Source organism: Scyliorhinus canicula, chromosome 5 (assembly GCF_902713615.1).
Source record: "Scyliorhinus canicula chromosome 5, sScyCan1.1, whole genome shotgun sequence".
Taxonomy (NCBI): Eukaryota; Metazoa; Chordata; class Chondrichthyes; order Carcharhiniformes; family Scyliorhinidae; genus Scyliorhinus; species Scyliorhinus canicula.
In genome coordinates this window covers 225,451,497-225,466,959 of record NC_052150.1, presented here as the reverse complement: position 1 = coordinate 225,466,959, position 15,463 = coordinate 225,451,497, and the positions used below count along the sequence as shown (strand labels likewise).

At 46.8% G+C, this 15,463-nt stretch overlaps 1 protein-coding gene across 4 annotated transcripts in view; it reads right to left on the bottom strand.

Moving 5' to 3' along the window:
• The window catches only part of LOC119966626 (golgin subfamily A member 6-like protein 22), a 287,183-nt gene that overhangs the window by 38,256 nt on the left and 233,464 nt on the right, over positions 1–15,463 (bottom strand). For all 4 annotated transcript variants that reach the window (XM_038798630.1, XM_038798631.1, XM_038798633.1 and 1 more), the window contains 2 exons: positions 14,114–14,173; positions 2,286–2,339 (listed from right to left, as the gene is read on the bottom strand). In XM_038798630.1, coding sequence (XP_038654558.1) covers positions 2,286–2,339; positions 14,114–14,173 — 114 coding nt within the window. The remainder of the gene's footprint in view (positions 1–2,285; positions 2,340–14,113; positions 14,174–15,463) is intronic.

The following is a 15,463-nucleotide window of genomic DNA, read 5'->3' as shown; positions in this document are numbered from 1 at the left end:
TGGATTTGTTTATTGTCACGTGTACCGAGGTACAGTGAAAAGTATTTTTCTGCAAGCAGCTCAACAGATCATTAGAAAAGGGAATTAAACAAAATTCAAGAAAATACATGAGAATACATAATAGGGCAACACAAGATATACAATGTAACTACATAAGCATTGGCATCGGTTGAAGCATACAGGGTGTAGTGTTAATGAGGTCAGTCAATAAGAGGGTACATTTAGGAGTCTGGTGACAGTGGGGAAGAAGCTGTTTTTGAGTCTGTTCGTGCGTGTTCTCAGACTTCTGTATCTCCTGCCCGATGGAAGAAGTTGGAAGAGTGAGTAAGCCGGGTGGGAGGGATCCTTGATTATGCTGCCCGCTTTCCCCCGGCAGCGGGAGGTGTAGATGGAATCAATGGATGGAGGCAGGTTTGTGTGATGGACTGGGCGGTATTCACGACTCTCTGAAGTTCCTTGTGGTCCTGGGCCGAGCAGTTGCCATACCAGGCTGTGATGCAGCCCGAAAGGATGCTTTTTATAATGCATCAGGTTATTTTAAAGATCTTCTTGGTTCTATTAGCCACAAAGGCATAGGAATGCAAATCTATAGATATAAAAGCTGCCTTTTTGCACAGGCATCAGTTCCAGAGAGACATTTTTCTCCATCCTCCGAATGTTGAATAAATGTATATATGGATTGAATGATGCGTCTAGTGTCTGGTACTTTTACTGTATGGTCAGTTTTGTTAAAGTTAGGCTGTTGCCAGTTGAAAGCAGAGCCGGCGATGTTTTACTGGCTCTATAAAGGAAATTTTTCTGGCATCTTCATGATGCATGTCGATGATTTTTTTGTGGGGTGGGACTAATGATTTCAAAGCTATTGTAATCTCTGGTTTGAGGAAAGAATTCAGGGTTTTAAGTCAGGTTTCCGGTGCATTTAAATATATTGGACTGGAAATCGGACAGACTAAGTTAGGGGCAACTTTACATCAGCAATCTTATTTGGAGAACATCAGCCCAATAGCAATTAGTCATGGCCGGGTTTCACAAAAAGACGCAATGGTTTCAAAGATGGAAAAAGAGCAACTGCGAAGTTTAATTGGGCAACTGAATTGGTTAGGTAGACAGACTGGACCGGACGTGAGTTTTGATGTTTTAGAGTTGAGTACAAAGGTGAATGATCCCAAAGTGGAAGACATAATAAGAGCAAATAAAGTGTTGGCCAAACTAAAAATGCAGGAGTGTGTTTTGAAGTTCCCTGTTTTAGGTGATCCTAGGCATTTGAAACTCATAGTTTATAGTGATGCGTCCTACGCAAATTTATGTGATGGAGTTTCAAGCGCAGGAGGTTTATAATTTTCCTTTTGGGGAACACTGGTAAATGTTGCCCTCTTGTGTGGGAAACAAAGAAAATAAGGAGAATGTTCAAAAGCACTTTGGCTGCTGAGACGTTAAGCCTTGTAGAGGCAGTGGATATGGCCTTTATATCTCAGATATTGACAGAAATTTGGGATTAGGGGATTTGGGTAATATACCTAATGAGTGTCACATTGACAATAAATCCTTGTGGGAAAATGTGCACTCTACAAAAAGTGTCAATGAAAAAGGTTGAGGATAGACATCGCAAGTTTGAAGCAGATGTTGGACAGAGGGGAGATAGCAAAAATTAAATGGGTCGACAGTAGCTGTCAATTGTAAGGCTGTTTTACAAAAAGCGGGGCTAGTTCACAAAAACGTTTGGATATTGTTAATGAAGGGCGCCTCCCGTCGAACCCGTTTTCTGGTGCGGCGCGCGCTCGACGGCAGCGGGATCCTCCATCCGGCCAGCCAACCAATGGGGTTTCCCATTGTGGGCACCCCTCCGCGTCGGGAAATCCGCGGGTCTCAGTCCGCTGTTGGCGAAACGGAGGATCCCGACGACAGAGAATGCAAAACCTGGCCGTTCAGTTTGATCTTTAATAGTCACTGAGAGACTTCAGAGGGTAAATAAAACCTTACCCATGGGACTAGGTGTAAAATTGAAATTCTACCTGATCTCTCAGGTTTCTGATCAGTTAGCGTCTCGGAGTATATGGCAAGATTGTTCGGCAATTAAGATAAAACCTCATGAACAGGGTTACTTCACACACAATATGATGTTTTGCTTCACAGCGATTGTAATTTAGGAAGAGCTGGAGTGAGCTTCAGTAATAACTTTGGACGCTGTGCATTACTGAGCTGTGCATTACTCGTTTAAAAGTGCTCGCAGTTCGGCCAAATATATTCTGGGGTCCCTCAGTTCAAGTCTCCTGTTCAATACTTACAAGACGAAGGTTGATTCCGCATGGGGCATGTTGCTCGCTGTTGTCCTACCATGCCTGTTATAAAGCAGAGTGGACATAGTCAGTAAAGTCTTGGACAGCAAAAGAAATGCGAGGGATAAAGTAACACAGTTTGAATGTAACAATGTTCAACTAATCATTATTCCCTGATTGAATTAATAAGGGGATCTTGATTAATAAGGGGATCAGGGGTTATGGGGAGGAGGCAGGAGAATGGGGATGAGAAAGTATCAGCCATGATTGAATGGCGGAGCAGACTCGATGGACCGAGTGGCCTAATTCTGCTCCTATGTCTTATGGTCTTACGGTCTAAGTTAATTTTAATACCAATAATTGCATCTGATTATATAAGACCAGAAGACATAGGAGCAGAATTAGGCCATTCTACCCACCATTCAATTATGGCTGATATGTTTCTCATCCCCATTGTCCTGTCTTCTCCCCATAACTCCTGATCCCCTTATTAATCAAGAACCTGTCTATCTCTGTTTTAAAGACACTCAGTGATTTGGCCTCCACAGCCTTCTGCGGCAAAGAGTTCCACAGATTCACCACCCTCTGGCTGAAGAAATTCCTCCATCTCTGTTTTAAAGGATTGTCCCTTTAGTCTGAAATTGTGTCCTCTGGTTCTAGATGAAATAAAATGAAAATCGCTTATTGTCACGAGTAGACTTCAATTAAGTTACTGCAAAAAGCCACTAGTCGCCACATTCCGGCACCTACTCGGGGAGGCTGTTACGGGAATCGAACCGTGCTGCTGGCCTGCCTTGGTCTGCTTTCAAAGCCAGCGATTTAGCCCAGTGTGCTAAACAGCCCTACATGTGGAAACATCCTCTCCACGTCCACTCTATCCAGGCCACACAGTACCGTGTAAGTTTCAATAAGATCCCCCCTCATCCTTCTAAACTCCAACGAGTACAGACCCAGAGTCCTCAAACGTTCCTCATACGACAAGTTCTTCATTCCAGGGATCATTCTTGTGAACCTCCTCTGGACCCTTTCCAAGGCCAGCACATCCTTCCTTAGATACGGGGCCCAAAACTGCTCACAATACTCCAAATGGGGATCTGACCAGAGGCTTATACAGCCTCAGAAGTACATTCCTGCTCTAGTATTCACGTGGTAAAATCTATTATGTTCATTCTTTTTCAGTTCGATTTTAACTTTTAGAATATATCTGTTTTGTAATTGTAGCCTGAGCATTCTAGTATCTGGTCTATCAGCCTGTCCCACCCTCATCACTGAGAGACTTTAGAGGCGAATTGAAATCCAACCCACCTGTTGAGAAACTTACAGGATCAAAGTGGGTAGTCAGAGGCTTTTTCCCAGGGTAGGGGGTCAATTACAAGGGGGCATAGGTTTAAGGTGAGAGGGGCAAGGTTTAGAGGAGATGTACGAGGCAAGTTTTAACACAGAGGGTAATGGGTGCCTGGAACTCGCTGCCGGAGGAGGTGGTGGAAGCAGGGACGATAGTGACATTTAAGGGGCATCTTGAGAAATACATGTATAGGATGGGAATAGAGGGATATAGATCCCGGAAACGTAGAGGATTTTGGTTTAGGCGGGCAGCATGTTTGGCACAGACTTGGAGGGCCGAAGGGCCTGTTCGTGTGCTGTACTTTTCTTTGTTCTTTGTTCAAAGACTCTTGTCTGATCTCATTTTCCATTGAATAAAAAGTAATATGGGACTAGATGTAAAATTGACATTCTACCTCATCTCTCAGGGTTTTGCGCTCAGCACAGATTAGCGTCTAGGAGTCTATGGCCAGATTGTTCAGCAAAATTGGTGCAGAGTTAACAGCAGGATGACTTCACAGGCAAAATAATGTTTTGCTACACAAGGAGTTGGATGGCACGGTAGCACAGTGGTTAGTACAGTTGCTTCACAGCTCAAGGGTCCGAGGTTCAATTCCCGGTTTGGGTCACTGTCTGTGCGGAGTCTGCATGTTCCCCCCGTGGGGTGGTGGATTGGCCCTGCTAAATTCCTCTTCATGTCCAAAAAGGTTAGATGGGGTTGCTGGGATAGGGTCGGGGTGTGGGCTTCGGTGGGGTGCTCTGCCGGTGCAGGCTTAATAGGCCGAATGGCCTCCTTCTGCACTGTAAATTCTATGATTCTATGAATGTTGAGCAAATACAGATTTTGCTGCTCTGGGCCGGGATTATCCCCTACCCGGCGGGGCGGGGTTCACGGCGTGTTGGAGTGGCGTGAACCACTCCGGCGTCGGACCGCCCCGCACCTTTAGGGGCCAAGCCCTCACATTGAGGGGCTAGGCCCGCGCCGGAGTGGTTCCCGCTCTGCCGGCAGGTGTGAACGGCCTTTGGCGCCATGCCAGCTGGGGCTGAGAGGACTTTGCCAGCCGGCATAAGTACGCGCATGCGCCGGAGCGTCAGCGGGAGCTGACGTCATACCGGCACATGCGCAGGGGAGGGGGTCTCTTCCGCCTCCGCCATGGTCTTCACCTTGGCAAGGCGGAAGAAAAAGAGTGCCCCCACGGCACAGGCCCGCCCGCCGATCGGTGGGTCCCGATCGCGGGCCAGGCCACCGTGGGGGCACCCCCGGGGTCAGATCGGCCCACGCCCCCCCCCCCCCAAGGCGCCCGCCCGCGCCGCCAATCCCGCCGGTAAGGTAGGTGGTTTAATCCACGCCGGCGGGAGAGGCTTGTCAGCGGTGGGACTCCGGCCCATCGCGGGCCGGAGAATCGCCGTGGGGGGGCCCGCCGACCAGCCCGGCGCGATTCCCGCCCCCGCCGATTCCCGGGTGGCGGAGAATTCGGGACACGGCGACAGCGGGGTCGATGCCGGCCCCGGGCGATTCTCCAACCTGGCCCGGGGGGGGGGGGGGGGTCGGACAATCCCGCCCCTGATTACTGATCGAGTTGTTGAATCTGTGAGCGTAATAACCTCAGGATAGTTAGAATAGTAGTTAATAATGACTAAATAATCATGTCCTTTGAAATAGAAGATGATTCTAACTGTCAACCATGGGGAAGTGACCCCTTCATTTTCTTCAAAGCTTTCTTTACATTGTGTGGATTGATGCATCTGACAAATGCTGCATTCCTGTCCGTCATTGTCCACTTCCTCGTTAATGCCAGTACACAAATTATCTTGCTCGCCTGTGACATTTTTCAATTCCTCAGTGAGCTTCATGTATCTTTTCCAAGATAGGCTACTAGACTAGAAGGGCTTGAGGCTCATAAGGAGGAGGTGTTAGCGATTCTGGAAAGAGTGAAAATAGATAAGTCCCCTGGGCCGGATGGGATTTATCCTAGGATTCTCTGGGAAGCTAGGGAGGAGATTACTGAGCCTTTGGCTTTGATCTTTAAGTCATCTTTGTCTACAGGAATAGTGCCAGAACACTGGAGGATAGCAAATGTTGTCCCCTTGTTCAAGGAGGGGAGTAGAGACAACCCCGGTAACTATAGGCCAGTGAGCCTTAATTCTGTTGTGGGCAAAGTCTTGGAAAGGTTTATAAGAGATAGGATGTATAATCATCTGGAAAGGAATAATTTGATTAGAGATAGTCAACATGGTTTTGTGAAGGGTAGGTCGTGCCTTACAAACTTTATCAAGTTCTTTGAGAAGGTGACCAAACAGGTGGATGAGGGTAAAGCAGTTGATGTGGGGTATTTGGATTTCAGTAAAGCATGTGATAAGGCTCCCCACGGTAGGCTATTGCAGAAAATACGGAAGCATGGGATTCAGGGTGATTTAGCAGTTTGGATCAGAAATTGGCTCGCTGTCATTGGTGGTTGATGGGAAATGTTCAGCCTGGAGTTCAGTTCCTAGTGGTGTACCACAAGGATCTGTTTTGGGGCCACTGCTGTTTGTCAGTTTTATAAATGACCTGGAGGAGGGCGTAGAAGGATGGGTGAGTAAATTTGCAGATGACACTGAAGTCGGTGGAGTTGTGGACAGTACGGAAGGATGTTACAAGTTACAGAGGGACATAGATAAGCTGCAGAGCTGGGCTGAGAGGTGGCAAATGGAATTTAATGCAGAAAAGTGTGAAGTGATTAATTTTGGAAGGAATAACAGGAAGACAGAGTACTGGGCTAATGGTAAGATTCTTGGTAGTGTGGATGAGCAGAGAGATCTCGGTGTCCATGTCCATGTCCCTGAAAGTTGCCACCCAGGTTGAGAGGGTTGTTAAGAAGGCGTACGGTGTGTTAGCTTTTATTGGTAGAGGGATTGAGTGTCGGAGCCATGAGGTCATGTTGCAGCTGTACAAAACTCTGGTGCGGCCGCATTTGGAGTATTGCGTACAGTTCTGGTCGCCTCATTATAGGAAGGACGTGGAAGCTTTGGAACGGGTGCAGAGGAGATTTACCAGGATGTTGCCTGGTATGGAGGGAAGATCTTATGAGGGAAGGCTGAGGGACTTGAGGCTGTTTTAGTTAGAGAGAAGAAGGTTAAGAGGTGACTTAATTGAGGCATACAAGATGATCAGATGATTAGATAGGGTGGACAGTGAGAGTCTTTTTCCTCGGATGGTGATGACCAACACGAGGGGACATAGATTTAAATTGAGGGGAGAGAGATACAGGACAGATGTCAGAGGTAGATTCTTTACTCAGAAAGTAGTAAGGGGGTGGAATGCCCTGCCTGCAACAGTAGTGGACTCGCCAACACTAAACGCATTCAAATGGTCATTGGCTAGGCAGATGGATGATAAGGGAATAGTGTAGATGTGCTTTAGAGGGGTTTCACAGGTCGGCGCAACATCGAGGGCCGAAGGGCCTGTACTGCGCTGTAATATTCTATGTTCTATGGGTCTCTGTGATGGCACAGGTGCACCTGTGCACCGAAGTCTGAGACACCAGAGAGGCCCCCACTCGGCGACTGGAAGGACCCTATGGCGCCCCACTGGGAGTAGGTGTCCTCTCCCATACCCCTGCATTGCCAGGTGTGCCGCGATCTGGCAGATATATCACACTGTCTCCCTGCTAGGCCGGAGCCTTCGACGGTTTGCCCGGTCTGGCAGGCGCTGCCGGTACACACGTGGCCTTTTGCAGGGGCCTCCTTGACACCTCCTCCTCCTCGGCCAGTTGGGCGGCTGGCACTCCATCCTGGGTGGCTGCCTCCTGTTCCGCTGCTCCGGGCTCCTCTGCTGCAGCTTCCTCTTCCTCGAGCAGTGCCAGGTCGTCCAGCCTCAGGACATCCCCCAGAGCTGCGGTGACCAGCAGGAAGGCCACCATTGTCAGCTGAGTTCCAATATTAATTGTCTGCAGAGGGTGAAAGGCCTCCTGGTGCATACCCGCCATGCCCAACCAGGTCCAATCGGATACATGGTGGCCTCGGTTGGCACTGCAGGCTCCGTCTCTGCCTTCCCCCACTGCCCTATCTCTGCATCCCATGGCCCCTTCTGTGTGCGGCACCATGGAGGCCTCTGGCTCTGGCACTACCCTTGCCAGTGGTACACTCCATGGCCCCAGCCCAAAATCCCCAGGGGTTCCAGTGCGTGTTGCCCGGGGTGGGCCGCCTAATGGAGGTGGGGGGGATGGCAGAAGGTGGGGTGCAGGGTTGGGGGGAGGGGGGGGTGGGGTGGGACCGCACCCATCACACCGATCTTTGCAGAACTAGGGCCTGAGGTGGATAGTGGGGTGCACAGCAAGATGGCTGCCTTGCAGGTCGTGGCAATGGGGGTCCATGCCTGGACACCGCGCCAATCCCGTGGGGGTGGCACCCCGCCCACATGGCCTATTCCCCCCTCACCCGAGCCAGCCCGGCCAGTGTCCGACCCAGCAACCCACAGACATGTCTCACTGCGTCCTACCTTCTCTCAGCCATGACGCCAGTTTCATGGGGTTGGATTCTCCGCCCCCGACGCCGGAACGGCGATGGAACGGAGATTGCATTTTGCCATCGAAATTCTCTGCCCCCCAAAAATACTGCCTCAGACCTTTGCCTGAGGCTGTAAGGTAAAATGGGAACGATGTCATTTGAAACATGAAGGTCTGACAAAACCCAAAGGAATAGGAGAAAAAGCTAACAAAAATCTCACAAAGGGTTAACAGCATTCAGAAAAGAGGGTTTGAAATGCAAATAGTCTTTATCAGCTCGAGATAGCTTGTGCTGTAATCTGATGCTGTGCTTTCAAGTTAAAGAAATACTAGTGAATTAAGTTTTTAGTTACATTGAGGAAGCAATAGTTGAAATTAGCAAACGTGACACCACTGTTTAAAAAAGGAGGTAGGCAGAAAGCGGGTAATTATAGGCCAGTGAGTTTAACTTCGGTAGTAGGGAACATGCTGGAATCTATCATCAAGGAAGAAATAGCGAGGCATCTGGATAGAAATTGTCCCATTGGGCAGACGCAGCATGGGTTCATAAAGGGCAGGTCGTGCCTAACTAACTTAGTGGATTTTTTGAGGACATTAGCAGTGCGGTAGATAACGGGGAGCCAATGGATGTGGTATATCTGGATTTACAGAAAGCCTTTGACAAGGCGCCACACAAAAGGCTGCTGCATAAGATAAAGATGCATGGCATTAAGGGTAAAGTAGTAGCATGGATAGAGGATTGGTTAATTAATAGAAAGCAAAGAGTGAGGATTCATGGGTGTTTCTCTGATTGGCAATCAGTAGCTAGTGGTGTCCCTCAGGGATCAGTGTTGGGTCCACAATTGTTCACAATTTACATAGATGATTTGGAGTTGGGTCCAATGTGTCCAAGTTTGCAGACGACACTAAGATGAGTGGTAAAGTGAAAAGTGCAGAGGATACTGGAAGTCTGCAGAGGGACTTGGATAGGTTAAGTGAATGGGCTAGGGTCTGGCAGATGGAATACAATGTTGACAAATGTGAGGTTATCTATTTTGGTACGAATAACAGCAAAAGGGGTTATTATTCAAATGGAAAATATTAAAGCATGCTGCTGTGCCGAGAGACCTGGGTGTGCTAGTGCATGAGTCGCAAAAAGTTGGTTTACAGGTGCAACAGGTGATTAAGAAGGCAAATGGAATGTTGTCCTTCATTGCTAGAGGGATGGAGTTTAAGACTAGGGAGGTTATGTTGCAATTGTATAAGGTGTTAGTGAGGCCACACCTGGAGTATTGTGTTCAGTTTTGGTCTCCTTACTTGAGAAAGGACATACTGGCACTGGAGGGTGTGCAGAGGAGATTCACTACGTTAATCCCAGAGCTGAAGGGGTTGGATTACGAGGAGAGGTTGAGTAGACTGGGACTGTACTTGTTGGAATTTAGAAGGATGAGGGGGGATCTTATAGAAACATTTAAAATTATGAAGGGAATAGATAGGATAGATGCGGGCAGGTTGTTTCCACTGGCGGGTGAGAGCAGAACTAGGGGGCATAGCCTCAAAATAAGGGGAAGTAGATTTAGGACTGAGTTTAGGAGGAACTTCGTCACCCAAAGGGTTGTGAATCTATGGAATTCCTTGCCCAGTGAAGCAGTTGAGGCTCCTTCATTAAATGTTTTTAAGATAAAGATCGATAGTTTTTTGAAGAATAAAGGGTTATGGTGTTCGGGCGGAAAATGGAGCTGAGTCCACAAAAGATCAGCCATGATCTCATTGCATGGAAGAGCAGGCTCGAGGGGCCAGATGGCCGACTCCTGCTCCTAGTTCTTATGTTCTTATGTTCTTAGGTTCACACAAGTTAATTATTTTAGCAAGCAGTTGAATCTTAAGTGAATGACGTGAAATAATGTGCATTTGTGAATAATAAAAATTTCATGTCATCAGTTACAAGTGGAAATCTGGAGATAACGGTTGAGTCTACTGAGGCATAAATTAACACCAAGCAGGAATCAGTTTAAATGTGACGAGAACCGAATGTATCACTCCTCTAAGATTTGACAAGCATCAAAGCATTTTTACCAATGCTTATGATCGAAACATCTTCCTGTTAGACATGATGAAAACAAGATTAATAAAATGGACAAAGAAGGGTTAAATCAATGAGCAGAAGATATTAGTTGAAGATAATGTCATGTAACCAGCACAACTGTTAGAAGGGTAACAAATATCCTGAATTGCTAACAGCCAAACACTTCCAGCTCTCAGAGCTGCTTCGGTAGATGGGAATGACTGAATGCAGGAGCTGAACAGGGGATTGAAGTTACTGAGAACACCCACAGATAAGAAGAGAGATTGTCAAGGGGGCCACGAAGGTCCGATCAACCGGAACGGAATTCCTGAAGCAAGATCTTTTTTACTTTTGTAAAGACAGTGATGTTATCTTTTGAAGTGAAATAAAGTAAGTTAAAAACCCACTTTCACCTGAAATAGGGCTTGTTACAAAAATAGTGATAAGTCTACTATGCTTTCTCAGCAAGAGAGGACCCAGGATCGAAGCTATTGAGCGGTAAGTAAATAAAACCTTCTTTGAAGATTTAGGTTATACCGGGAATAACTTGAAACATTAGTTTGACCTGAATAGCACCTATTTACGTCTGCAAAGGAATCAAGGAGTGAAAATCATGGTGCACCATTTAGAACATCTTTTTTGACCCTCTTTGGTTCAGGGGGAAATTTCTAATAATAGTGGTGATTTAACTTCATGGCGCCCAACGTGAGGGGATAGAATAGAAGACGTTTTGAGGCCTGCCCGCGATGCTCCTTGCCGACCGGCCAAATTCCCAACAGTGTGAGTCTCGTGCTGGGAGCTCCCTATTAGCCCCCAACAAAACGCCAAATCAGTGGCCTTTTGACGCCAGTTTAGCTAGCGTAAAAGACCACATTTTTCCTCACGGTGTGGGGACCTAGTCCCAAAAACGGAGAATCCGGGCAATGATATTTAAAAGCACAAGTCAACTGCGCCGTTGGGAACTCAACTCAGTCCATCGGATTAGGATGTTATTCGTTTAGCTGCTGTTGCATAAAGAGTCAAAGGTTCTGCTCCTTTTCTCAAAAACCTTTATTTCACTTGAACAGATACTGCACAAAACTCTCTCATCACATCACCTGACACAAAGGCCACCTGAAGCTCCTTTACATATCAGTGTCAATTATTGGATACTTAACATAAATGAGACAACTAATTGGAATGTCTCTTAACCCATTACTTAACAGTCTCCCCTTCCTTGGAGAAAAAAAAATTATGTGAAAACAAAATTACAAGAAACTCAAAAACACACACACAATGTCCCCCTTTTTTTCATTTCTTTTTTGGAAAAAGAAATCCACAGAAACAGGTGCCCTTCATTTACAATATCCAAAAGTTTCTGTGAACTAGCCCCTCTTTTTGTAAAACTGTCTGACAATTGATAGCTACTGTCGACCCATTTAATTTTTGCTATTTCCCCTCTGTCCAACATCTGCTTCAAACTTGTGATGTCTACCCTCAACCATTTTTCGTTGACATGTTTTTTAGAGTGTACATTTTCCCACAGGGATTTATTGTCAATGTGACATTCAATACGTATATTACCCAAATTCCCTAATCCCCAAATTTCTGTCAATATCTGAGCTATATAAAAGGCCATATCCACCGCCTCTACAAGGCTTAATGGCTCAGCAGCCAAAGTGCTTTTGACCACTCTCCTTATTTTCTTTGTTTACCACACAAGAGGGCAACATTTACCAGTGTTCCCCAAAAGGAAAATTATCAAACCTCCTGCACTTGAAACCCCATGTCAAAAGTTGCACAGCAACCATTCTCTGCTACCATTTGTTAAACGTTTAGCTGCTGTTGTATAAAGCCTCAAAGGTTCTCCTTTTCTCAAACACCTTTCTTTCACTTTAACAGATTCTGCACAAAACTCTCTCAGCACATCACCTGACACCAAGTCCACCTGAAGACCCTTTACATAATCAGTGTCAATTATTAGATACTTAACATAAATGAGACATCTAATTAGAATGTCTCTTAACCCATGACTTAACAGTCTCCCCTTCCTTGGAGAAAAAAAATAATTATGTGAAAACAAAATTACAAGAAACTCAAAAACACACACACAGCGGAGAATCGCAGAATCCCCAGAGAATACTGGGTCAGGCCCACTAATGATGTGTTAAGTGGTGTCTACTGTGCGTGCATTCTGGACCACATTGACGCCACTGTTGAGGTGGTGGAGAACTGTGATTTGGCGTCAAAACAACGGCCACTGCAATTTTGGCTTCGGAATCGATTCTCCGCCCATCGAATTTCCCAATTTTAGCGTCAGCCAACGGAGAAACCTGTCCCTGTTCTATAGTTGGGCAGCACAGTAGCACAGTGGATAACATTGTTGCTTCACAGCTCCAGAGCCCCAGGTTCAATTCCCAGCTTGGGTCACTGTCTGTGTGGAGTCTGCACGTTCTCCCCGTGTCTGCATGGGTTTCCTCCAAGTGCTCCGGTTTCCCCACACAGTCCCGAAAGACAAAAGAACAAAGAAAAGTACAGCACAGGAACAGGCCCTTCGGCCCTCCAAGCCCGTGCCGACCTTGCTGCCCGACTAAACTAAAATCTTCTACACTTCCTGGGTCCGTATCCCTCTATTCCCATCCTATTCATGTATTTATCAAGATGCCCCTTAAATGTCACTATCGTCCCTGCTTCCACCACCTCCTCCGGCAGCGAGTTCCAGGCACCCACTATCCTCTGTGTAAAAAAACTTACCTCGTACATCTCCTCTAAACCTTGCCCCTCGCACCTTAAACCTATGCCCCCTAGTAATTGACCCCTCTGCCCTGGGGAAAAGCCTCTGATGATCCACTCTGTCTGTGCCCCTCATAATTTTGTCGACCTCTATCAGGTCGCCCCTCAACCTCCGTCGTTCCAGTGAGAACAGACCGGGTTTATTCAACCGCTCCTCATAGCTAATGCCCTCCATACCAGGCAACATCCTGGTACATCTCTTCTGCACCCTCTCTAAATCCTCCACATCCTACTGGTAGTGTGGCAAACAGAATTGAACACTATACTCCAAGTGTGGCCTAACTAAGGTTCTAGAGACGTGCTTGTCAGGTAGTTTGGATATTCTGAATTCTGAATTCTCCCTCTGTGTACCCGAACAGGCGCCAAAATGTGGTGACTGGGGGCTTGTCACAGTAACTTCATTGCAGTTAATGTATGACTATTAGTTACAATAAAGATTATTATAGATCATAGAATTTACAGTGCAGAAGGAGGCCATTCGGCCCATCGAGTCTGCACCGGCTCCTGGAAAGAGCACCCTACCCAAGGTTAACACCTCCACCCTATCCCCATAACCCAGTAACCCCACCCAACACTAAGGGCAATTTTGGACACTAAGGGCAATTTGTCATGGCCAATCCACCTAACTTTGCACATCTTTGGACTGTGGGAGGAAACCGGAGCACCCGGAGGAAACCCACGCACACACGGGGAGGATGTGCAGACTCCGCACAGACAGTGACCCAAGCCGGAATCAAACCTGGGACCCTAGAGCTGTGAAGCGATTGTGCTATCCACAATGCTACCGTGCTGCCCCAAGTCACTGAGTGACTTGAAAGGGTAAATGAAACCTTCCCATCTGTTTAGAAACTTGCAGGATCAAAGATAATGCTGCTTTTACTCTTGTCTGATCTTATTTTCCATTGAATAAAAGGTAATACGGGACTAGGTGTAAAATTAACATTCTACCTAATCTCTCGGGTTTCCCGTTTCATAAAATTTAGCGTCAAGGACTATATGGCCAGATTGTTCAGCAGTTTGAGTGCAGAATTAATAGTAAACCTGATGAGCAGGTTTACTTCACACACAATATAATGTCTTACTTCACAGGGATTATAATCTAGGAAGAGCTGAGTGAGCTTCAGTCATAACTGGGCCGTGTTTAAAACTTCCGCAGTTCGGCAATATGTCTTCTAGGGTTCCTCAATTCAAGTCACCTGTTCAGTACTTACCAGCTGGAGCTTGACGTCGCATAGGGCAAGTTGCTGGCTGTTGACCTGGCATGCCTGTCACTAAGCAAAGTGGAAGTAATCAGTAACGTCTCGGACAGCAAAAGAAATCCAAGAGATAAAGTAACACGGTTCGAATGTAACATTGTTGAACTAACCATTGTTCTCTTATTTAATTAGTAAAACTTGATGTCAATACCTACACTTGCACCTGATTATATAATCTATGTTGCGAACTCATATGTTGCTATTTAATACTTTGGTTAGGCCGCATTTTTAGTATTATGTGCAGTTCTGGTCATCACATTATGAGAAGGACGTGGAAGCTTTGGAAAGAGGGCAAAGAAGGTTCACCAGGGTGTTACCTCGTCTCGAGGGTGTTGGCTATGGGGACAGGTTGGATAAACTAGGATTGTTTTCACTGGAAAGATGGAGACTGAGGGGAGAACTGAAAGAGGCCTACAAAATTATGAGAGACACAGACAGGGTGGACAGTCAGAGGCTTTTCCCAAGGATGGAAGTGACAATTACACAGGGGCACAGGTTCAAGGTGAGAGGGGGAATGTTTAAGGGAGGTGTGCGGGGTAAGTTTTTCACACAGAGAGTGGTGGGTGCCTGGAACGCGCTGCCAGAGGATGTGGTGGAAGCAGGCACGTTAGCATCATTTAAGAGGCATCTGGATGGGTACATGAATAGAGAGGAAATAGGGGGATACGGACCGAGGAAGGGCAGAAGGTTTTTTTTAGTTAGGGTACGATGATCAGCACGGGCTTGGAGGGCCGAAGGGCCTGTTCCTGTGCTGTACTTTTCTTTGTTCTTTGTATTCCAATGGAGGGAATGGTGTAATATTTGGGATTACCATCACTTAGATGAGATCCATCCAGAAGTTGTACTGCAGCATCTCACCAAAGTTTCCTCGGCGGCACCTTCCTTAGTGACCACCCAGAAAGGCAACATGAAATGTAAATGAAATGAAAATCGCTTATTGTCACGAGTAGGCTTCAATGAAGTTACTGTGAAAAGCCCCTAGTCGCCACATTCCGGCGCCTGTCCGGGGAGGCTGGTACGGGAATCGAACCGTGCTGCTGGCCTGCTTCGTCTGCTGTAAAAGCCAGCGATTTAGCCCAGTGAGCTAAACCAGCCCCATCATCCAAACTTTGGAATATATTGTAGTTCCCTCAATGTTACTGGGTCAAAACCCTGGAACCCCTTCACAAACAGCACTGCGGATGTACCTACACCAGTTGGTTTCCCCATGAGATTCTGAGGGCAACTGGTACGTGCACAAATAATGAGCTTCCACCTGCATTAATGGTGCGAGATTCTGCCCATCATGGCCAGTGGGAAAGGCGT